The sequence below is a fragment of the Acomys minous genome, assembly GCF_964271855.1.
Source record: "Acomys minous genome assembly, chromosome: 4".
In the NCBI taxonomy this organism is placed as follows: Eukaryota; Metazoa; Chordata; class Mammalia; order Rodentia; family Muridae; genus Acomys; species Acomys minous.
Window position 1 is genome coordinate 22,834,641 of NC_140486.1, and position 24,129 is coordinate 22,858,769.

The following is a 24,129-nucleotide window of genomic DNA, read 5'->3' on the forward strand; positions in this document are numbered from 1 at the left end:
CCCAAGGACAGTTGAGTAATGTACTGATTACTGGAGTCAGGAAGACACTGGATTAGCCATAGACAAGTAGCATTTCTTCAAGATATCTTCAAGATAATCTGATACTAAACACACTGTGTGCATGATAGTAAGTAGCTCTGCTATTGCATGCTGGGGCTCAGGTGGAGCACTCTGCCTCAGTGAGCTTAATCCTCATAACTGAAAGACAGGAACAATGGCATCACAGACAGCGCTGCCATGGAGAGTGGGTGCGTCTTTGTGTGAGGGGATGGATTAAGGACTGAGTCTGTGTTAGTCAGCTTCTTGTCACTGTCACAAAACACCTGAGAGGAACAATGGGAAAGGAGGAAAGGATATTTTGGGCTGACAGTTCAAGAGTTGTGCTTTGAGATGCGATGGATCCATAGCTTTGTGTCCGAAGCGAGGTAGAGCATCCTAGCCGTAGATCTGAGTGACTAGGAAGCAGAGTGAGAGCATGCGCACTAACTGGCTTCTCCACCTTTCAGTCTGTCAGTGACGCTGAATTTAAGGCAGGGCTTGTCTCCCAGTTAACCCTTTCTGGAAGCACAGATTCACCCAGAAATGGGTCTAATATCCTAGGCCCGTCTCAATCCAATCCATTTGGCAGTAAAAATGAACCACAGAGCACGCACCCTCCCTGCCACCCAACGTGATGTGGAAATGTTCTCACTGTGCTGGAATTTGAGCCAAGAGCCAAAGCTGTAAACCAAAGCTGCTCAGCATTCCAGTAGCCTCCAGAAAGCTCCTGCTGATGGGATTAATGTCTAGAACACTATATAAATTTAATAATTCAAGATAACTCAAAGTAGCCGGGCATGGTGGCGCATGCCTTGAATCTCAGCACTCAAGAAGGCAGAGGCAGGCGGATTGTTGTGAGAACAGACTGGTCTACAAAGCAAGTCTAGGACAGCCAAGGCTACATGGAGAAACCCTGTCTTGAAAAAAAAAACAAACAAACCAACAACAACAGACAGCTCAAAGTGTCTTTTTGCCCACCTCTTGAGAAGCACTTTTAAAGAGGCCAGATTAAGCCATGTTTCTTATCTACTTACATACTGTCACAATGTAGCAGTGCTGACTGTAGCGCTAATTCAACTATTCTATGCAAGTTATTGCCTAAACTTTGCCAAAACCTGATCATTGTGGAAATCCTTCAATAAGCCTGATCTGCTAGAGTAGTGATAAAGGGACCTTAAGGAAAAAGTCCCTTCTGGTCAAGAGAACAGAATTTCTGTCCCAGGAGAAGACCTAGCACTGCTGAGGTCTGGGTCACTCATCTGGCTAAAGGAAGGCTGGCTCACCCTAAGCAACACTAAAGGGGTGAACATACTAATTAGTCCTTTAATGAGATACTGTACTTTGCTTCTCTGAATTGCCACCCTCTAGCATAATCTGCTAGGGAGCACAACCATGCTGGTTCCTGAGTCTTCCTGTTTTTCTGAATTATCCACAAAACAAAACAAAAACAGAGGGAGGGGGGCAGGATTGGAGAGCTGGCTCAGGACTAGCTGCTCTTCCAGAGGAGCTGGGCTCAATTCCCAGCACCCACATGGCCACTCACACCTGTCTGTAACTCGAATTCCAGGGCATCTGACACCTTAATAGAGACACGCATACAGACAAAAAATGTCAATGCATATAAAATAAAATTGTCATTAAAAAAAAAAAGTCTCGTGTAGCCTAGACTTGCTTTGAACTTTCCAAGTTGCCAACGACGACCTTGAACTTCTGATCTTCCGGTCTGCATAGGATGATAGCAGGCATGTGCCACCACATCCAGTTTTATTTGGTGCTGGCGATGGAACCCCAGGCTTCCTGCATGCTAGGCAAGCCACCCTCAAACAGCTGGATCTCACAGCTGCCCCTGATCGAAGACTCGATGACTGAACCCACCAGAGCATCTCCCACACTCGAGTTCACCGCTAAACCACAAATATCCCACAGCAGAGGCAGAGAGTTCTCTGTAACCTTCTAAAAACCCCGTTTCCGGCTGGGTGTGACAAAGTGACTGTTTAATTGATGCAAATGTCAGGCTCAAATATTTTTAGTCTTCCTCCTCGTTGGTACGTGAGTCATTTGAAATGACAGATTGCACGCTAAGGGGAAGCAGGAACCTCCTCAGAGGATGGTAACCTTTTCAGTTTATTCACGCACTGACCCTCAGGAGGCCAGTCTCAGATTCAGCAGGAAGCTACCTTGTGCCCTTCTGTCCAGACAGCACAGCTCAGCTTCCAGATTAAGTGAATCTCTCTACTCCATGAGAGGGGGAGTCCTCTTAAGGGAGAAGCGCTTCCCAGTGAACTCTGTGCTGCTCATGTCGAGGCCTGCTCCAAAATCTAGCACATTCCCAACCCATATGCTCCTGCTGTTTAGGGAGAAGTCTCTTTTCTCTAAATTTTAAATATTAAGTTCTTATTATAGGTTGCATGTGTGGAGGTCAGAGGACAGCACTGTAGTTGGTTTTTTCCTTCCACCGTTATGTGAGTTTCAGGTGTGTGTCATGGGGCAGCAAGTGTCTTCACTTGGACATTTTACCTGCCCCAAACATCGTTAATTTTATTTTAGTGGATTTCAAACCCTAGAGCCTTTTACTAGGGGATGTGTGTGTGTGTGTGTGTGTGTGTGTGTGTGTGTGTGTGTGTGTGTGTGCATGTGCGCATACAAGAGAGAGAGAGAAAGAGACAGAGAGAATTTTATTTTAATGATTTAAAACCCTGGAGGCTTTTATTGGGGGAGGTATGTGTGGTATGGGGTGTGTGTGTGTGTGTGTGTGGGGAGAGAGAGAGAGAGAGAGAGAGAGAGAGAGAGAGAGAGAGAGAGAGAGAGAGAGAGAAGAGGAGAGAGAGACTGTCCAGGTGATAAACAAAGGCAGGAGACAGATGTGACAATGTGCAGATGCCTTAGTTTCTTTCCTCTGCAGCTGAGAGGTTTTTGAAGGAATTAGGCAGAAAGGAGATTTCCTGAGGTCTCTCGAAGAAAGGGCAACCCTTCCTCTCTCAGTTCACTCCAGGTTGGCTCACAAGACTCCAGACTTAATGCGTCAGCCATTGAATGGTGATTTGGAAGAGCTAAAGGGCTGGGTGATGTCTTGGTCAGTACAGTCCTTTCTACGTCAGCATGGATCCCTGAGCACGCGTTGGGGTTGCAAGTGCATTGGGAGTTGGGGTGGAACCTGGCAGGTTCCTGGTGGTCAGTGGCCAGGAAGTCAAATGGAAGAGATGGGATCTAGTTTCATAGAGAGATCCTGAACCCTCACAAAAAAAGGGGTGAGCTACCAAGGAAGGAAGGACCTCCATGTTAATCTCTGGATTCCACACTCATGTACACACATATGCATGCATACCTAAGTACACATGTGCACACACCTACCTAAACATGTACATACAATGTACACGCACACACACACAGAGAAAGAGAGGACAGAGACAGAGACAGAGATAGAAAGATACAGAGAGAGAGAGAGAGACAGACAGAAAGAAAAAGAGAGAAACTGGAAAAAAATCTGTGTCGAGTGTTGGGCACAAACAATCAACCTAGCTTTGGCATGGGCCCCTGTTCTGTAGTTGAATTCAGATTTGTCGCCTATGTGCTTACCTGGTCACTTGAACCAGAAATCTCCCTTCTCTATGTTGTAGGTCTTTCAACAGTAAAGCACAAATGATCTCTAATGTTCCCTCTCTATTTTAAAAGCTCTCCAAGCTGCTGGTTGCCATGCCTCCCCTGGCACATGGCCATTTCTCTCACCACAGGCACAGTTCCAGTCCCTTCCCTGTTGGCTTACACTACAGAGCAGTTGTCCTTGTAAAGAACCCTGGATCCATCCAAAGAGGTGGCTTGTGCACATGGGTGGTACATCTGGTGTTGAAGAGAGAAAGTGGAAAGATCTAGAACATGCTCTCAGAGTCATTGCATGAGCTGGGTGAAAAGCTAGGCAAATCTAACGGGTTTTTTCTTGCTTCCTACCTTCGTTTATTTATTCCTTTCTTTTTTCTTTTTCTTTTTCTTGCTCTCTTTAAAGTGAGATACTGGCAAAATGATAAAAACAGGGGAACCAACGGTTTATGGGAATCCAAAAGCCCCGAATTGACATTTCCTCTTATCCAGCTCCATCCAGCATTGCCCAATTCTCTCTGAACACCACAGAACACTGTTTCAGTAGAGATAAAGACCAGCTTTCTGTTGACTTTATTTCCAAACCCTGCCTTTTGGAATTGACACAAGAGGAGGACACAGTGTTGGCCAGGCCTGACCTTCGGTGTGTCTGCCTATCTCCTCAAACAGAAACATCACGGTGACAGATATCGACAACACAAATAGAAGAAGAGTAACGTGGGCTTTGGACCCCAGGGCTAACAAGCTCATCGCACACTGGTCTCCTCTTTGCTCCTTCTACCTCCAAGGGAGAGAGATGAAGGATTGTTTCTCCCCTTAAAATCTCCTCAGCAGAGGGTCCTAGTCTTCTTCAGTGTGACCTACACCTTTAGGGCCCAGAGGGCAGCAGAGGGGAGAAGGCCCTGGTTTGCAGTGAGTGGCTGCAACAGAGTGAGGCTCTCGCTTTGGTGGCAAGCCTAAATCAAGACAGTGGTAGCATTCAGGCTGAAAGCCAGGCTCTGAACTAAGACCTCTGTTTTATCTTATTTAAGCATTGTGACTTTGGATAAGTTTTGTCGTTGTTTGTTTTTAATGTTTTCTCTGTTCTTTGACTTTTCTAACTCATAATAGGAATACCAATCGCTTCCCTCCTAAGGGCTGTATGGACAGTTACATGTTGATATTTTTAAACAGCTTTGAACAGTGCTTGGCATATAGGATGAGCCAAATACATTAGCATTTCTCTTACTTGGGTGTGTTAGCAGTGTCTTAGGGGAGCTGTTTGCTTGCAGCCTGCAAGTGTTCTTCCCTGAGATGCCTTGGGTGGGGCACTAGTCCTGTCACTCTGACAGGAGTGGTCAGCTATGCCTGGTCTCTTTCCCCCTAGAAGTAGAGCCCTCTCTCTCAGGATGGGTAGCAGCTATCTCCTGGGCTACTCAAGTTCTTCCAGACTTGTGCTTGTGGAAGCCAGCTCAACAGTCTGGTGAGTTCTGTCTCTTGTCCAGTTGATGTTTCAAATTTCAGTTCAAACATGCTTCCCCTCTGAGAACTTTGCCTTGCCTAGCCTTCTGTATAGCAGTCTAAGGGCTTATCTGCAATGCCAAAAATTCATGGTTGTGAAGCACTGTGACACTGGGCCTCGTTTGATGGCAAACTCTGCCTTTCACTGGTGTGTCCCCTTTACATCCTCAACTTATTTCGTAGCCTGGTAGTCACGTATTGGCTGTAGAAACAGGGGTGGGCTAAGACAGGGTGCCGCCCCAGACCAATGGAGGTGCTACAGAACATGTGATGCACACAACATATCACTTTCCATAAACGTGAAAACAAAACAAAACAACAAACAAAACCCCTCTGCGTTCCCTCACACACCTGGATCCAAGAATTGTGGCTGTCCTCTGTGGCACCTTTCACTGCTTCTTGGCTCTCTTCTCTGCTTTTCCATTAAATGAGAACCCTCGGAGCAAAGATCATGGATTTAGCCCAGCGCTTGGGCTTAACAATCAATTCTGATGCCTGGCAGAAATGAACAATCTTTCCCAGTGGAAACACCTGTCCTACTTCATCTCCACCCCACCCCGCCCCCTTCCTTTTGGAATACTTGCAGTGGGATCACTTAGATTAATTTCACATAGCCCTTTGGTTTCTCCTCCTTGGAATCAGGCCTGTTATTTGGATAGAATGTCCCCAAATTGGCGTAGGATCTAAGAAAACGATGATGCTTCTACTAGCTGGACTCCTCTACAGACCATTTAAGCAGGCCTTTCCTCCCCCCCCATTGTTACCAAAAAAGAAAGTATCTGTGCACATGTGCATGCATGTGTGTGCATGCGCGCGTATGTGCGAGCGTGCATGCACGCGTGTGGGTCAAGAATTGTACAAGATTTGAGACATGAAGATTCATACTGTCCTCCTTCCTTGGGGTAAAACTCTGTTAGTACAATAACAAAAGGGAGGAAATCTTGGCATCTTACCCAGCTGGGCATTAGAAGGGGGTGGGGAAACTTGGGGACAGTTCTAAGAGGTTGAATCTCACTCCATGTGAGCCATGAGGTCCCAGGCCCGTGGGACTATGCTGTGATAACAAGGCAGAATGGTCCCATCCTAAGTTAAGAGAAACAGGACGGTCACTTAGATCAGTCAGCTTCAAACTTTACCTTAGGCCCCACTGCCAACAGCCAGGTGCAGAGGTTGTGAATGTTAATGCTCACACAGCCAGGCAGAAAATGAGTGAAGTGGGCCAGTTGGGACAGCAAGGGTGTCCAAACTCGGAGCAGCATATCTCACTAAAAGGGAGCAGGCATTATTCAGAGCCAGTGGGTTGGTGCCCGGGCTTCGAATTTTTAAAGAGAAAAAGGGAAACACGAAATTCAAATGCAAACATCGTCATTTGAAAGGTCTAGGGAGGGCCAAGTAAAGACCACGGGCAATGAAGTGTTGACCGACCTGACCTTCTGCAACTTTTAAGTCTCCGGTCCAGGCTGCCTCCTTTCTGTGTGCTGCAGGCCTCTTAACCATGCTCCTAGCCAAGCCCCAGACACAATAGCTTCCTGGGAAACTGTCATTTCTAAAGACCAAAATGGTTGGCGGTGCTGGAGCCTTGGAAAGAGGAAAGAGGAGTGGAGGCACAAAAATGGTGGCTCAGTTTCTGGTTATTTTCTAGGAAGCACTGAGCTCGAAGGCTCAGACATGGCGGCATGGCTGCTGGTTGGTGTCTTTTGCTGACTCTCATCTTGTCCTCCCTTATTCTTTGTCCAGAGACCCCCAAGGGATCTGCAGACTGTCATTGCTCTCTGTCAGGACCATATCACATGGTGGAGGTCTTTGGCAGCTTGTTTATTCAAGAGTGGACGAACACAGGAAAAGGTAAGGCAAACTCTTTAAAACTGAAACCTGGCCTGCCCCATCCCTTGCTGTGGCCATGTCTACACGCACCTTCTATTGTCCAGTGCTCTGAAACAGAGTTTTACTGAGAGGCTAGCATGGAAGCAATAGCTGGCTGGTGATGGGTAGGGATGAAACAGTTAGACTACGGGTCGGAAAGGTCAAAGGGCTACAAGTCCAAAGAAGTGTGGAGTTTCGGTTAGTGGATAATCAGGAAGGTCTGGGGAGGATGAAGTGACATTTGAAATGTGACAGGGGCTTGGTTTGGATGTGTGGGAAGTCCATTCCTTGGAGAGCTTGCCGAGTGAGGAAGGGCAAAGTGGGGACGGTGCCACCAGAATGAGAAAGAGGGCTTCAGGGTTTCCCTGGTGGCTTTTTGGCAAGCCTCCACAGGGGCAGGTGGATGGCAGAGTTGGGCTAGACCTGGAACTGTGTGCAAACTGGGCCAGGAAGCAGGAGAGAGGAAGTGAGACACAGTAGGTGACTGTCACACTTAGGTGAGACGTGTAGAAATATGTGAGGCAGAAGACTGGCAGAGATAGAAGGAACAAGGGTGTGCTGGCTGTCACACAAGTCCCTGATGACCCGGTGCCTTCTCTCCTTCTTGCTGAGACCTCTTTCATCAGGTATTTACACTCAGCATCCTGCCCAAGCCAGTCCAGTGAAGGTCACTGGGCCATCCTGTTGTCACTTCCTGGGGTCATTTAAGCTCTCCTCTCATTGGCTGGCCAACAGAGCTCACAGATTCTCCCCCTTGCCAGGGATGAATGCCTGCACCCTCCTAAGCCCCAAGGCCACACTTTTTCTGGTTTCCCTGCTACCACCCTGGCCACCCCTCTTCCCTGGCTTTGTCTCCTCTTTGAGTCCTTGAACACCGCCTTCCGCCTCATAGCAATTTTAAATGCTATCTATGCCATTCACTGTGTGAGGATAGACCTGACAGCCCAGGACCTGAGAGACCGAAACAGAAGGATTGACTTCGAGGACAGTCCAAGCTGTGTAGGGAGACTCTGTCCTCCAAAACCTTAAAAATGAAAAGGTAAAACCAACCAACAAATACCATTTGTGTGTTCATGGCATAAAAATTCTCTGAGGGCTGGCCTTGACCGACTCAAACGTCTGGACTCCTTTTCTACTTGGGCTATAGGAGTAGACAGCTGAGAGGACTCGAGTTTTCTCTGCCTCCATTTTGGGCCTTTGCAAGGCCACATGCTTTTCTCCTGGGACCCCATGGCTGGCTCTTCCACTGCTTTGTGGTCTTCATCCCGTTTTGTCATATTATCCGAAACCAGGCCCCTTATACGACCTGCGGCCTCTCTCTGCCTTGGCTTCATTCATAACATCACACACATCGTACCTACTTACAGCATAATTTGTTTGTCTCCACTCAGATATAGGTTCCACAATACAAAAGCCTTGTCTGGTTTTGTTTCATTGCATGCGTCCCTGATATCCACAAGCATGGACTGTGCTATGGACTTGCCACGTCTGTTGAGTGAATGAGGAGAGCATGGCGAAGGATCTATACCTTGCCCTTCTTTGTATTTGGGGAGAAAAGATGTATAGAACGCCATGGATGCAGTTTCTGGGTGGAAATGATTGGGTGGGAGACAGAAGGACAGAAGCCCAGAAGGAGGAGTAGTTTGAAAGCTGTGTGAGGTCAGGGACATTTTGAGTTTGGTTGACTTGGAGACGTCATTTGATGGTGTCTACTAGGGTCTTGCAGATGAAGGACTAAAGAGTGGTTGGGCTAGATGTAGGGGTGACTTTTGTCTAGATGGAGGTGTGAAGGAAGAGGAAGTAGGGAAGGGGAACAGAGAGAGAGAGAGTCTTTTGTGGGCACCTGTGCATTTAGAGAGGAGAGGCTGGTAGGGACATTTTGAGAGGGTCATGGACACCAAAGGTAAGCATCTTAGGAACGGCCTCTGGTGCTGAGGAGGCTCAGGGCTGGGACTGAGCTGTTGGGGTTGATCTCCTGGAGACCTGCTACTCCGCTGTCCTAGAGATCTCCAGCGACTCCAGCAGCGGCCAGGAGAGCAGGAAGCCTGGCAGAAGCTCCCCGCAGGCAGCAGAGCTTGGCTAGAAACAGCCGTCAGAACGAGGTCACCAAGGCGAGGTGACAAAGGACAGAGACACAAAGTGGTGGCATTAAGGGAAAGTACTGGCGTTCTTGGATCAAGGCAGTTCTAGGAGGGAACTTAGGGACTGGCAACTTCAATGTTCGCCTGGTGGGGAACTTGCTGTCAAGCCTGCTGGTCAGAAGCCATGAGGTGCAAGTTCAGAACCAACAGCCTCTGACTTCCAGGTGCCCAATGTGGCAAGTCCCCTCCACACCTGAAAATAAGTGATATTTAAAAAAAATTACAACAGAAAAGAGCAGGGTGTCTGGCCTAAGGTCACAGGAATCTGGAGGTTCCTGGACCGCTCCCCGCCCCCCGACTTGGGTATGACCATTGCTCTCTCCCTGTTGCCAGCAGCAGATATTTCTCAACGATGAGGCTTTCCACCTCCAAAGCTAATATTTGCCTCCCCTTGATGCAGCATCTCGTGTGTTACTTTTTAACTGGAGCCCAGGGTTCAAAGGCCTGGCTATTGTTTGAACACTCAATATCTGAGGATGGCATGTACACTGTCCTCTCCCAACATCACCGATGAACCAGCAAGGAATGGCTAAGTAAAGAGAACTTGTAGAAAAGGCCGGGGTGGGGGGGGGTGGGGGGGGGAAGGAGAGACTGCAGCCCAGCAGGAGGGGCTGGAGGAAGAAGACCCCAGGCCAGAGGCCTTAGAACTGAAAGCTAAAGAACAGGCACGCCCCCATATCCCTGGAGAACGTATTAAATCCAAGTGAGTGTCTAAAACCTGTTATCAAACAGAAACTCTTCTGCAAATGCCATGCTTTGGCTCTCTGTTCTGTTGCACAAAAGGGGTATTTGCATGGTCCCTCCCCCCCCCCCCCGACTTCCTGTTGGGAGCGGTGTGCTCCTGGATGTCTTTCGAGTTGTGTAGACATTTCATATTTACAGTAGAATTAGGGACTGAAATAGACTCCCTACCCTCAAAAACCTTCTCTACTTTGTTTCTTGCTAAAAGGGCATAATTTTGATTAAAAAAAAAAAGATTGTTTTTGAATTAAGCATCATCTTTAGTATTTGTTAACGTAAAACTATTTCTGTATCTAACTAACTGGTTACTTATATCTTAGTAAATGAGTTTATTGGGTTCCCCGCCCTCGGGTTGTTTGGTGGGGGAACTGGCATCTGGGTCGTACAGTCAACAGTGGAGCGGTGGCCTCTTGCTCAGCTACCCTGGGTTTCCAGTTCCAGCCTGCAAGTTTATTTCCCTTGCATGTAAACCGGTGCTAACATCATCACTGGGCTCAACTGGAGATCTATGCAACATGCATCAGAATCCTGAGAGGGAACTGAAGACTCTAGAGGCTTGGTGAACAGCCACAAGGCCACCTGTTCTTCCCCAGACTGCCATTCTGCCTTTACTTGCAGGCTGTAGGGTAGCCGGTCCCAGAGAATTTTAGGGCAATGGAAAGAGGGTGCCTGACTTCCTGAATGATTGTGGAATGGAGCCCCTGCTCAAACCCGCAAAGGACCATGGGAAACAGACGTTTGCCTAGTCACTGGGGATTTTGGGACTGTTCGCTACAGTGTTAACTTGTCCCAGTGAATTCATTTCTTCTTACCTGAGGTTCTTCCATGCTTGAGTCATGGTCAAGCAATCTGGAGAACAATCCACACTGCCCTTTACGAGGTTTGGGAGCTTCCACTGCAAGGTGAGCCTAGATTGCAACCTGAAGGCCAAGGTCACTGCAAGCGTCAAAGCCTACAAAGTGACTATATATTCTGAAAGTGGTGACTGATCCACTCTGTGGGGAATGGGGATACTATCTGAATATTAAACCGATTCCCTATTCATGATATCATATGTGCTTCCAGCCAAAACATTTGTTTTAAAACAGGTTCTGGTGTAGCCTGAAGTGATGTTGAATCTGACATGTAGTTGAGGATGGCCTTGAACTTGCGGTTCTCCCTGGGAGAATTATACTGTTTTACATAGTTATGGGGACCGTAATAGGCAAGCACTCTGCTAGATGGGCTACATCCTCAGCTCTGGTTTAGTAAATGTTATTAGGTTACGGAATCACAACTAGAAAAAAAATTATTGGAATAAATTATATGGTTCTACATGAAATTCTGGAGAAGACAAAGATAATATGTAGTGGGAATTTCAGAAAGACTTTGAGATGTAGGGGCGGGGATTGGCTTGGAGGAGACATGAAGGAACATTCTGGAGTGATCACCCATGCCAGGGCTGCAGAAGTGGGCAGATGGAAAAGTGCTTGCCTTGCCGGAGGACCCTGGGTCCCATCCCCAGAGGCTATGGACACAAAGATGACAGAGGCAAGCTCATCTCTATGGACTGGTGGCCAACGACACTAGCGTAGTTTTAAAAAAAAAAAAAAGGAAGGACACCTGGATGAGGTCGTCAGGGGTCCACAGCCCCCACTCACAAATGTGTGTGCATATAAACATACATGAAGAAATTGTCCAAGCCAGGTGTGGTGGCACACGCCTTTAATCCCAGCACTCAGGAGGCAAAGGCAGGCATATCTCTGAGTTTGAGGCCAGCCTGGTCTACAAAGTGAGTCCTGGACAGCCAAGGCTATACAGAGAAATCCTGTTGTGAAAAAACAAAAACAAAACAAAACAAAATATGTCCAAATTTGTCTTTTATCATAGAGTTGGTTGAGGAGCCTGCTGGAGTGTGGTCAGGGCCTGTTCCTCCATACCACAGATGCGCCCTTGCTGCACTTGAGTGCTCAGTTTAGCCTGTTCAGCTTGATGCTGCTCTTACTCAGCACCCAACACCCCTGCGAAACGGATTTCCAAGGTGAGCCCTTTCTTCACAGAGGACAAAGGCTTTCTACCAGCATCAGGACAGAGTCTACAGAGCTGCTTAGAGCACTCCGCCAGCTCCTGTGCTGCCCTGCTCGACAGCTCCAACAGGAAGCAATGCTTCAGGCTGCACATCCCTCGGGGCTGAGGCCAGCATCCCTGAGATGGCAAGCTTGGGTTGCCTTCAGTAGGGTTCAGGGACTCTGCTGGAGATGCAGTTAGCAATCTCCACCTACCTTATCACCAGGACACCCTCTCTGTTCTGAGGTTTGCAGCCAGTGGAAAGGCAGCCTGAGCCAGCTTGAGCTCAGAAGTAGAAAAGAACAGAAAGTACAACAGCAGCACAAAAGGGTGGCAACGGGGCTGCCACTGCAAAGGAACCATTGAAAACTGAGTCTTTTCCCCCCAACTGGACCCAAGCTGCTTCCTCTGTCTCCTCAGGCCCTTGTTTGCAGTTGGTTCTGGAAGCTACCTGTCAAATCTGAGCCAGGTCTTAAGGTAAGTCAGGCTTGACTTTTTTTTTTTTTTTTAAACCCACTTCAATAATCCGGAACATATCCACAGCCTCTGGACACTGTGTTGAGAAACAGACTCGGAGGAGGGCACCAAAGGGACAAGAAGTAATGCTTATTTAAATTTGGCCACCCCTCTCCTGCCCCAGCTAGATACCTGTGCTCATTGCTAACTTCAGGTGTTATAAAATTATGGAAGTGCCAACATCCCTTGGACTTAACAGCAGGTTAAGGGTTTATCAACCTAGCAACTACACAGTAGTTACATCTTATTCCCCACACCTTCGTTTCTCTGTAAGAAGCTGGTCCTTTCCACCTGTGCTGGTAGTCTCCTCTCAAGCCCTGGGTGAGGTGACAGAGCTCTGAGTGCCAGTGACAACTTCGAAGCAAGTTTATAAAACTACAGTAAGGACTGGCTGACAACCTCGAGTCCTGCTCGGGTGTCCCAGGCTGGCAGTCCCTGAGTGGATGGGCCAAGGACATCAAGAGGGCAGTACTAATGGGAAAGGCGAGGCTTCCTCTACTCCCAGGAACAGAGAGAATGACTTTGATGGGTAACTGGTACAGGTCTGGGTACCCAGAAGATCTTTCTGAAAACCACTGTGGCTTGGTTGTTGATGTCATTCACTGTCCGGAGGTCCAGGGCACGTTAAAGAGCACAGGTGAAATCGGTAGCCTTTGCGGGGATGGAGGATCAGGACCATGAGTGTTGTATAAAGTGGGCATCCTTCGGTTGAATACAAAAGACAAAACCCAGCATTCAGATGGGGACAAGTGAGCCACTTGCTATGCTTTCCCCCATGTGTTCAGGGCCGACTTCAGCCCTAAGGTGGGGCTCTTAATGGAGGTTAAGAAAACGATCATACCTTAAACCTGCAGTCATTTAAACCTCTGATGAAGCGTTAAAAGCAGACAACTCACACTGCTTATGTAGGAAATGTTCCAGATTCCATAATTCTTTATTAAATATTTGACAAGTTGCATCACCTCTTTACAACAACTTCACTTTGTCACATTTTTTTTTCATTTGCTGTCAGGAAAACAAACTACAGTTATCTCTTTAGGTCTCTCAAGAAGAAAGAAAAGGACTTGACCATGAAACTTTGCGTGGAGTACCAGATCCAAGCGAGGTTAAAGCTCTCCGGACTGTGAAAACAAGCAACAGCCACCAAGCTGTCTTAGAAAAATGTCAAGGTAGTTTGGTTTTTGACCATTGTATCAAATAGCACTCAGCTTTGCGTTAAGAGGTGGGGTTATAATTAAAAGTTAAGAAACATCGAGAATTCATTTGGAATGCTTGAAACTCTTTTCACCTTTTTAAAAAAATGTTTCATTTGATAAAGATCCTGAAATTAAGACAGCAAGTTAATAATACCTTTCTAGGGTTCTCTCAGCCATGGAGGGTCAGAGCTCTCAGGACGGGGAGAACTGTAGAAGGGGATAAGCTCTCATTCCCTTTGAATCCAGATTACTCCTAAGGTGTAAAAAATGCTATACAAATATATACAAATATATTTGGACAGCATACATACATACACATATGTATCTGTTACATCTGGGGTAGCAGAAGGAAGAACAGAGTCACAATTAACAGGGAGGGGAATTGTGACAACGTGGGTAAGATCAGTCTGAGGGTGAGGAGCAGGCTGGCTTGCACAGGAGCAGACGTCTGTCTGTCAACACAGGCTAAGGTCACAGGAAAGGCGTTCAATACATGGAGACGCAGTGGAGGGGATGCAGGGCATCAGAGGCCACGCACACGTCAACAGATGCTCTTAGACCCCTACTTTCATACAAACATGAAACCAGTAGAGAAACATGTGGTTCAGACACGTGCTTGGAGCGCCGACATTTCAAAGAAAGGATGGGTTCCGAATGAGAATTTTTCTTGGAAAATTCCATACCAACAGAAAGCTACCCCTTTCCTAGAAAACACTAAACAGGCTCGTGTCCTAACGCTACAGCTTTTTCTCTGACACACTGAAAACACTCTGGGATGGAGTGTACATACACAGATGCATATACACTGTTCATTAAGGCTTATAGAAATTAAAAAAAGTGGTCCAATGTACATCACATTTCTACCCAGTTTTAAAATCTAAGGTACAAAGAGGAGTTTATAAGTTTTTTTTAAACACACCCCAGTCCTGAAATTGGCAGTTTTGACATGACTTAGGATATACCCCAATGCACGAATGAGACAGAGGTAGCATGTGGTCTTCTGGGAGCCAGAGAGGGAACGGGGCTGGCAGAGACTCTGCACAGCAGCACCCCTACTGGCCAGGAAGCAAATGACAACAGATAGCATCTCCCTTCTGTTTCTGAGATAGAGAGGAGTGGACAGAAAGAGAGCTGGTCCAGTGGTGAGGGGCTGGCCAGGCTCTTTTCGCAGACTTCCGAACTTCAGAGGTGAGACACAAGGTTACCAGGAAAATAGAGAACACATTAGAAGCTGCTGAACATGAGCCCCACTCTCAGAACAAACTGGGATCTAACAAGACCAAGAGAGAAAGGCCACGGGAGATGCAAAAGTGGATAGAATATTTTGCAACCCACTTCCCAGAGCCTCTAAGGGGGAAACAATTTGTGTCAAGTCACTTTAAATTATTTTCAACCTGAATGTCAGGATTCTCTACTCTCTCCTGCTCAAGGTCCTCAGAAGCAGAATTTTTAAAATCTTATTCGCCCTTGCTCCCTAGCCCCCAGCAATGAGGATCAAATCTACAGCTAAGTACATGCTAGGAAACACTCGCCACTAAGCTACAACAGCCCTGAAAACAAAAATAAAGTACACATCTCCGGTTCTCGGGACCTGTTAAAGGACCAACCACGGAAAAATAGAGATCAGTGTTTCAGACAGACGAGGAAAGTGCACTGAAGACACCTAGGATGGACCAGTGCCTACCACCACCTGTTCTGGAGTCCGCAGGCTAATCCGGGCTGACCATGGACTAACATGGGGCAGGACTAGAAACCCAAGACAGCCATATGATGCTCAAAGTCCTTCTACAATGAAGTAAGAGTCCTGGAACCCACCCCATGGTCTCAAAGTAAATGACCCACGGCAAGCATTGTTTCCAGGGAGACAGCATGACGTGGTCTCCACAGCTCAGAAGGGAACAGCACCTGGCTGCAGTGGGGAGTCTCAGAGAATGACCTGCCACCTGCCCCTCAGGCACAGCACAGTCTCCACAGCCATGTGCAATTATTGTACAAAGAAGGCCAGGCAAGGGCATCAAGATCTGGAGATCAAGACATCAGGCATTTTAGGCAGCAAGTGAAACCTCACAAGCCACAGGAATAGTGAACTGTATTTTTACTTTCTAACGGGCCAACTCTCCAATCTCCAGTACTAGTAACAACGGTGAAAAATCTGAAATTATTACGGACCAATGAGCTGAAGTGTTATTCACAATGACTTGCCTTTCAAGTACTCCCAGGAGTGTATTTTAATAGATCTTTTCTGATCGTAACTCAGAAATGATCAGAATTAAGTCTTCTTTTAGTATTTAATTAAAAAAAAATTCTTAGGAAAGAAGAAAACTTACTTATGTCAGTTTTCTCCTTCCCCATCAGGTGGGTCCCAGGGTTGAACTCAGGTCGTCAGGCCTGGTGACAAGCACCCTGGCTCACAGAGCCATCTTGCTGCCCCCCCTTTTTTTTTGCATTTTTAAAAATACTTGACTACTTTGCATTTAGTAAATAGTGTGGTTCAATAAGGGGCTACAGAACTATAGAGCCCCCCATTATTGGAATCGATTCTGATTTCTTCTCCAATCAAAATACACTGCTCAGCTCAGACTCTGGCATACTCTGTAACAGAGAAATAGGTTCTGGACTTCGAAGGTTACAAAAAAGAAAAATAGGATTCCCCCACCTCCCCACCCCCACCACCCCACCCAGTATGTTAACTATAGGAGGAAAATATCTCACCAGAAGACAAGAATAGTGAATGCTCATTGTTTCTATAATTACCCCATAGCATACGGATAGAAGCCGATGCTCAGCTTGGTAGGATTCCACCGTCTGGGGCTTCACCCACCAAGAATGGCCATGGCTTCTTCATGGCACCCACAGCTGTGTAAACACGAGCAATTTCTTATGCCAAGGGTCCTTCTTACGTAACAGAGACCACAGTCTTTTTGTCTTATTTACAACTGGCAAGAGATGAAAATACTCCACGTCCCCTGACTTCCACTGCAGGGTGGAGGACAACACATGTTAAAGGGACAGAGGGGATGCTGAAACTCCCACATTGCCTCAGACATCTTCTCAGAACACAACAGAACGAGACTTACAAACGGCAGACACCCTCGCTCTTCCACCACTGCCAGCTGGGCAAGGCAGCCTGAGCTTAGTGAATCCCGCTGGGTCTTCTAGCTCACTTATAAACTAGCACACAACAGACATGACCCCGGGGGGGGGGGGCAGTACACAGTATCAGAGCATGCAAAATAGGTCATATGTCACACGACTTGGCTAAGTGTACAGTAAGTAAATCCTTGTTGTTGAGTAGGAAGTTACAAAAACAGTCGGAGAAAGTGGGTGTAGAGGCTCAGCATTACATCTGGGTTCGCACGCTAGCAGCCAAGTTCACAATTAATAGATGCTGTGCCAGACGGATGTGCCCAGGGAGAAGAAAACAACCATCACATGTCATGTTCGTGAGAAAGAAAAATATAAAAACAAAACCAGATATGACCTCCATAAAGTGCCTTCGGAATCGATGCAGCCACAGCAAGTCAGGGTTAGTTAGCTACTGCTTAGCAATTCCAGAGGCAGGACATGACTGACTCTGGCTTCCTCGGTTTTGAATCAAGCAACAGCAACAGAAATGTCTCTACGAACATCAAAGGGAAAACAGAGTTAAGAGGGGGCTGTACAGCAACAGGAAGGGTTGAGGGCTTCCTATGAGAAGTGACAGTCCAACCCCGTCCTAAGAGTGTGATGGCACGTGCCAGTCGTTCTAAGGAACAACGGTGTCATTCTTTTCAAGTTAACACAAAGATATCATGCTATGTTACAATTCTTCCAGCCTGTACCCAGAATCAAAATTTGTACAAAAAAACATAATATCCAGTTTATTTTCATTCTGAGTATGGAAAAAATTATTATGCTTAACTTTATATTTGAAATTCTTTCGAAGCATTTGTCTGGAGAAGGCTTCTGGAGAAAAACTAGTCTTCCAACTGTCATAAAATGGAGGGTGGGGGTGTCAAAGTACTTCAAAAATAAAAATGTCACTGACATTAAGCTTGATATGAAATTCAAATACAAAAAAAAATATGCTCACTTTTCCAAGTACATGAGACATCTTTAATTGTAATGAAATAAAATCTGAAAAAATCAGTCTAAATCATTTTAAAAAGTAAACATGAGTTGTAATACTATACCTGTAGCGTGATTAATTCCATTCATTGTCATTAGAAAGTATGCAAAATATTTATTAAGGGCTTTGCCTGCAGAGGCACAACATAAATACAACAAGTCCTCCTGAAATGTAATCAGTGTACACATCAACCAGTTGAGAATTGGTGGTGAAAGGGGGGGCGGCACTCGAGCTGGGGCTGGGTTCCCTGGCGGAACTTGGGCAGGGCCCGGACAACCTGGGCTCCAGAGCCAGGCCAGGCAACTGCTTCTGCCACCGGCTCTGCAAAAGTCTGCTAGGCAAATGCAAAAGTGCACGTGGAACTTGCTGGAAGGGCAGTGCCCCCGACGTGCGAGGCCTTCCTTAGTCCACACCTTCAAAGCCTTGAGCATTCTCCACTGCCATGAGAAGTTTCTCCCGTAAGTCTTCAAAGGTTTCATATGGAGGTAAGTCAAGGCGATTAAAGCTGCCAAGGGAATGGAAAGTGGAGGTGAGTGGCTGCCATGCTCCTTGCCAGAGCAGCACTTTTTTGATTTGCCTAATGGGCAACGGCCATTTGAGCAAGGGAATTCAAGAGACATAGTCACACTTTTATTATCCAGGAGTCAAATTCTAGCTATGAAAGTGTCTATGCCAAACAGACTGTTCAATCAGTGGGGAAAGAAAAGAATCTTTCAACTGTCCATGACTCCTTTGCTGCTGGGAGGGAGATACAAAGTCAAGACAAGCATGGATATGCACAGAGAGACTACAAAATCTGGGCTGGTGACATGGCTCAGCAAGTACCAGCCTTGCAGGCAAGCCTGGCAACCTGAGGTCCATGTCCAGAAGACACACATGAAGGTGGAAGGAAAGAACTGACTGTAGAGTTGTCTTCTGACCACACTAGTAGCATGTGCATCCCATCCTATACCACACCACACACACACACACACACACACACACACACACACAGTTATAATAAAAACTCTTTTTTAAAAGAAAAAGCCATGGAGCATGAGGCAGGCACACGTTAGGAATGAAGGATGGACAGACAGACTGCTGCTCACACCATCACTGTTCCAGCATGCCTAGCTAAGCGCTCGTTTGCGGGCATAAAGCAGGTAAGGTTACGTGTTCTGTGCTCCAGATCCCTAAGCACGAAGGCGAAGCCAGAGTGCCATGGGTCCCAGTCCTAAGAATGCTGCAGATCCTACAGCAGGGACCAGGCTTCCTGAGCTCCAGAAAGCTGAGCTACCTCTGCTAGTGAGAGAGAGAGAGAGAGAGAGAGAGAGAGAGAGAGAGAGAGAGAGAGAGAGAGGGAGGGAGGGAGGGAGGGAGGGAGGGAGAGAAAGAGAGAGGGGGAGAGAGAGAGAAAGAGAGGGGGAGAGAGAGAGAAAGAGAGAGAGAGAGAGAGAGAGAGAGAGAGAGAGAGAGAGAAGAGAGAGAGAGATCTGCATTCCTTAGAGGGCCCTACAGCTAGAAGGCTCTAGCTGGGGCAGGGTGGATATAGCTCATGCTTTGAGAGTGAGGTCTTTGGATAGAGATGAGCAGCCTCTGCAAGAAATTAAATGCACTTACTTACAGGTCAAGTTCAAACCCTGCCTCTGCCATCCGTGTGACTTTGGGCATGTCATCTTACTTCCCTGAATCTGTCTACTCAAGTTAGAAGGAGTATGGGAGGGTCAAATCAGAATATATGCAGAAGGGGCTGGGAGCAAGTGCCCAAAAGATGCCAGTCAGCTAAGGCAACTCACACAGTGTTTATTTAGTATGCGCTCTCCCTCAACCAGCTCAGGAGCATGTCAAAAGGGCTGTCAGCCTTGTGAGGAAGCTGTCTGAACCCTGAAGACATCATTCCCTGCAGAAGCAATCTGAAAACTGTGGACACAGCCTGCTCTGAATGGCCAATTTCAGTCTGAAATCAGTGTGCGTGTCAGCAAGGACCACTCAGGCAGTGACCATGCTGGTCCACACAGAGTCACAAAGAGTCCTTCTGGTGAGGTAAGGGCACCCATAGTGGCCAGCTCCTCCACTGGCAGTTTTCACAAAGGCTCTTACAGGCCTTGTAGGTGAGAAAGGGTGCTCATGTCAGCTCAGTATAGTTAGCATGGGCTTTGGTACCTCACTGTGCTGAGAAAGGCATGACCACACTCCCCTATGTCCTAAGAAGGCAGAGGGAAGGAAAAGGCTGTGTGGAAACATGGGACCCCAACTGAGTTTGGACTAGAAAGATCTTGCTGAATGCTGCTAAATCCACTGGGCTGAGCCAGGTGGCGCATGCCTGTAATTCCAGCATTCATGGAGGCAGTGGCAGGCGGATCTCTGTGAGTTCGAGGCCAGCCTGGTCTATCAAGGCTGGCCTATCCAGGACAGCCAAGGCTACATAGAAAAACCTTGTCTCAAAAAACAAAACAAACAAACAATTAAAAAAAATCCACTGGGCTGTGTCTGTCCCATGCTGGGTGTTGTGTGACTCTTCTAAGCCAATTCCTGGGCCTTCTTCCTCCCTCTCCAGCCGGAGAAGACGTGCTGATGGTGCTACAGCCCATGGGTCACTCACAGACTGTGTGAAGGGAAGGCTTTTTAAATTGATGCTATGGGGATTTTGTCCTCAATTTTATTTTTAAAAACATTTATTTATTATATACATGTGTCCATACCATAGCACACATATGGAGCTTGAAAGACAATTTGCAGAGGTTGGTTCTTTCTTTCTGACATTTGGGTTCCAGTCATCAGTCCTGATGACAAGACCCCTTTATTCAGAGAACCCCCACTAGATCTTACCCTTATTTCGAAACAACCAATTTAAAGCGAGAGTTAAAAAAAAAAAATTCAAGTATGTGAGAGGTTGGGACAGTTGGGTACTCAAAGATGGTGAGATAGGAAACGTCTGCTCCCAAAGAGTTGGAAAACACTTTTGTTTTTGTTTTTTCGGGGAGTGGAGGGAGTGTTGTCCTGGGAACACAGAGGCTTAAGCTACAAGAATATTAGACCCATTCAAACCACGGCTTAAGCTTTGCTACTCTTTATGGAAGAATTTATATTCATTTTACACTACTATTCTTCTGCACTGTAGGCAGAACCCAGTCTTCTACGCTTCCACGACAGCCTCACACAGCTAGCACCTGAGATAATGCTGACCGCAGATTCATTTTCATGTTTATGAGTGTTTCACCTACATGTACGTGTGCCACACGTGTACCTAGTGCCTATGGACGTCAAATCCCCTGGAAGTGGAGTTACAGATGGTTGTGAGCCATCGTGTAGGGATCTGGAACCAAACCCAAGTCTTCTGCAAAAGCAACAAAACGCTCGTCACCACTGAGCCACCCTTCCAGCCCCCGCAGGGATTTTGTTACTTACCATGTGTGAGCTCTGGGCAGTTTTTCAGGACTACCCCATTGCTCTATTGTAAACAGCTGAGGACCATTGGAACCTGGGGCAGGGGGAGGAGGGAAGACACATCAACAGGGTTTAAAACAGTAGAACAAAGTTGTGGGACTTAGCAAAAAAGGGGAGGAGGGATTATCAGGGAGGGGCCTGTGGGAAATCCCCAGGTCTGCCAGGCTCAGGGCTTGGCTCATCTCCTGTGCAGTACAGAACTGTGCCAGGTGTGGCAGTGATGGTGTAAATGCAGGGGCAGCAGCCTCTCTACTTCAGGTAAAAGTAATGCAATGTGGGCTTTGACAATGCAAAGCAGAAAGAGTCTCGCAGTCTGGAGGTGGGAGGTTTCAACCATATGGGTGATTCTCAAAATCTGGTTTTTAAAAAGCTGAACCAAAAAAAATCCTGAACCATGGGGGGGGGGGGCAGGGGGATAAAAGAGGAAAAGACGCCTTCAGGCTCTCTGTACAAACACTGTCTCAATCCCTACAGGTGGAAGCATCTGTTCTGCATCCCTATGGGTCTCTATGGAACAACTGGTCTGGAAAGGGGCCAAGGTGGCAGGATGCTGCCTGCTTGGTCCTCACGTGAGGACACAGGAGTTTGGGGGCATGCCATGCTCACCATAAAGTTCAGCAAATCCATTCATGGGTACTCGGGAGGTGCCTGTGACAAACTGTAGTAACCGGATCCGCTTCTCAGCATCCATCAGTAGCACGGCCTGTCAGAGGCAGAAGGTCATTGTCACCACGCTGCACCAAAGCCACACTACATATGGCTGTAATGCGGGCAGGCAACCAAGTTGTCGTTTATGCTGCCAAAGAACCACCTACGCCACTGACTCTGAAAAATGGAGTCGGTCCTCCCTTTCTAATGGTTGCGACAATCCCAGCCTCTCTAATCTCAGAATCGCTGGGTTCCTTTTTTTCTTTCGCCAGCAGGCCAAAATAAATGGTACAAGAAGAAAACTCTGTGGTGGCCTCAAGTTCAGGTTTCTGGGTTTGAGGTGTGGTGGCTGGCTTTTTGAAGCTAACTCTAACCAGGCATTGTTCCAGACATATCTAAACAAGAGGAAGCCGGTGATGAGATGGGGCCACAGAGAGCTCCCTCATGACATTTTATGAAAAGAAGGAAATAAGAATCAAAAAATGGGCCTCTGAACCAATCTGTGTGCATCCCAGATCCTAACTGCTGCAGGAACTGGACTGGCCTTCCTAGGCATGTGACTTGATCGTCTATAAAATAATCCAAAATCAAAGCTGAGGTCCAGTATTTGAAGATTCTGGTTCCTTTTCTCTGTATTTTTACTGGTACTTGAAATATTAGTAACAGATATTCAGAAGTTAAAACAAGTTAGTTGCCTCCTCCTCTTCCTCTTTTTTTTTTTTTTTAAAGTTAGCTCTGCCAGTTTTAGTGCCATACACCTTTATTTCCAGCACTTTGGAGGCAGAAGCAGGCAAATCTGTTTTGGGGCCAGCCTGGACTACACAGTGAGACGGTGTCTTTAAAAAAAAATAGGTGTATGTTAATATGTAGGGTTTATTTCCTTTTGTGTATGTAAATTATCTTTTAATTTTAATTCTTTTGTAGAGGGATTAACTGCTTTTGTTTATTTTTTTAATGTTTATTGTATTTGTCAATGCTTTCCTGGGCCAAACAGAATACAAACATTGGCCTTAAGATGGTAAATCAAATTCAATTTGGATCTTTGTGCAAGATATAAAAATAAAAATGGCAACTGGAATAGAAAATAGTTGAGAAAAATGACTTCCACACACGGATGAGCCAGCTCGAAGGCATGGCAATTTCCAAGAATGCTCTATTCTGATTTCCCCAGCAGAGGCCTAGCATAGAGCTAAGTTCTTCTGCCCTGACTGGAGGAAAGCCTGGGCAGAGGGTGAGCCTGAGAGCAGGAGTTACCTTCCAGAACCACTGGATGACAGGGTGGTTGGGGCAGTAGCCGTTCTTGTAAATAGAATGCTGTCTCCAATCGTTCACGTCCACATCACCCAGGCCACACATCAGCAGCTAGGAAAGAGATTCGTCAGGTGTAAACTACGTGGGACATCCGAGTTGAGAGCTCTCCTGTTTCTGTGCTGCCTGGTGTTTGTCACAGGGCAAAGCAGGTGAGCGAGCCATTCAGGAGAACCAGAGGGTGCAGATGCCCTGGCTCAACTTCCTGTGACACTCACGTCAGAGTTGGCAGAGAGAGTGTCTCTCAATGGATCTGCATGCAAGGCCATGGTATTTTATGCTGGAAGACACCAGTCATCTTTCCAGCCCACACACTTTAAAGCACAATGTTGCAGAGTTCTGTGTATTCCATCAGCATACACAGGAGCCTGGCTGTTACTTGTCTAGATATTTGAATTATTCCTCATGACAGCAAGAGCTCATCTCCCCCAGATGGGTCAATTTGGGGGACAACCAATGATCTCACCAACCAGCATCCTGCGGGTACCCAGGCAAGAACTGGACCCCCGAATCAGTACTTAGTCTAAAGTCTGTTCTTATCATAGGAGTTTCCAACACACATGATATTCCCAGGATGAAGACCATTTCCAAAGCCTGAAAACTGCGCTCCTAGGCCTTCCTAGGATCACCTGGGGGGGCGGGGGCGTTGCTCCCTTCTCGCAGCCTCTGGCTCCATCCTCAAAACTGTAGCACTCGCGATACAGAATTTCCAATGCATTCATCTCGAAACTTCTACTTTAAACTCTGAGGCATGCTTTGTAGGACGTGGGCTTGGATGTAACAGCTGCAGACAGATGCAGCCCCCTTTCTTCTGTGTCTTGGTTAAAACCCGAAGTGAGACATGTTTTCGGTTTTCAGGTTGTTCCCCTTCCCCTACCTACACCAAAGCTGAGAAGCTGAGATGGACAACCCTTATCCACCCTCTTCTGCTACTACCCAGTGGCCTCCCGATGATGTTCCTTATTCAACACAGACCACTTCAAGTTCAAGGTCACATAGCTGG

At 46.9% G+C, this 24,129-nt stretch overlaps 1 protein-coding gene and 1 long non-coding RNA gene across 10 annotated transcripts in view; one reads left to right on the plus strand and one right to left on the minus strand.

Annotated features, from left to right (window-relative positions):
• Positions 1-9,728: 9,728 nt before the first annotated feature.
• LOC311596129 lies at positions 9,729-12,405 on the plus strand. Its single transcript, XR_014778721.1, has 3 exons — positions 9,729-9,840; positions 11,748-11,898; positions 12,345-12,405. It is a non-coding gene; the product is annotated as an uncharacterized lncRNA (long non-coding RNA).
• Positions 12,406-13,341: 936 nt separating this feature from the next.
• The window catches only part of NEDD4L (NEDD4 like E3 ubiquitin protein ligase), a 336,053-nt gene continuing 325,265 nt past the window's right edge, over positions 13,342-24,129 (minus strand). For all 9 annotated transcript variants that reach the window (XM_084778010.1, XM_084778011.1, XM_084778014.1 and 6 more), the window contains 4 exons: positions 23,073-23,180; positions 21,777-21,873; positions 21,132-21,204; positions 13,342-18,249 (listed from right to left, as the gene is read on the minus strand). In XM_084778010.1, the coding sequence (XP_084634136.1) occupies positions 18,147-18,249; positions 21,132-21,204; positions 21,777-21,873; positions 23,073-23,180 (381 nt within the window). In that variant the 3' untranslated portion in view covers positions 13,342-18,146. The remainder of the gene's footprint in view (positions 18,250-21,131; positions 21,205-21,776; positions 21,874-23,072; positions 23,181-24,129) is intronic.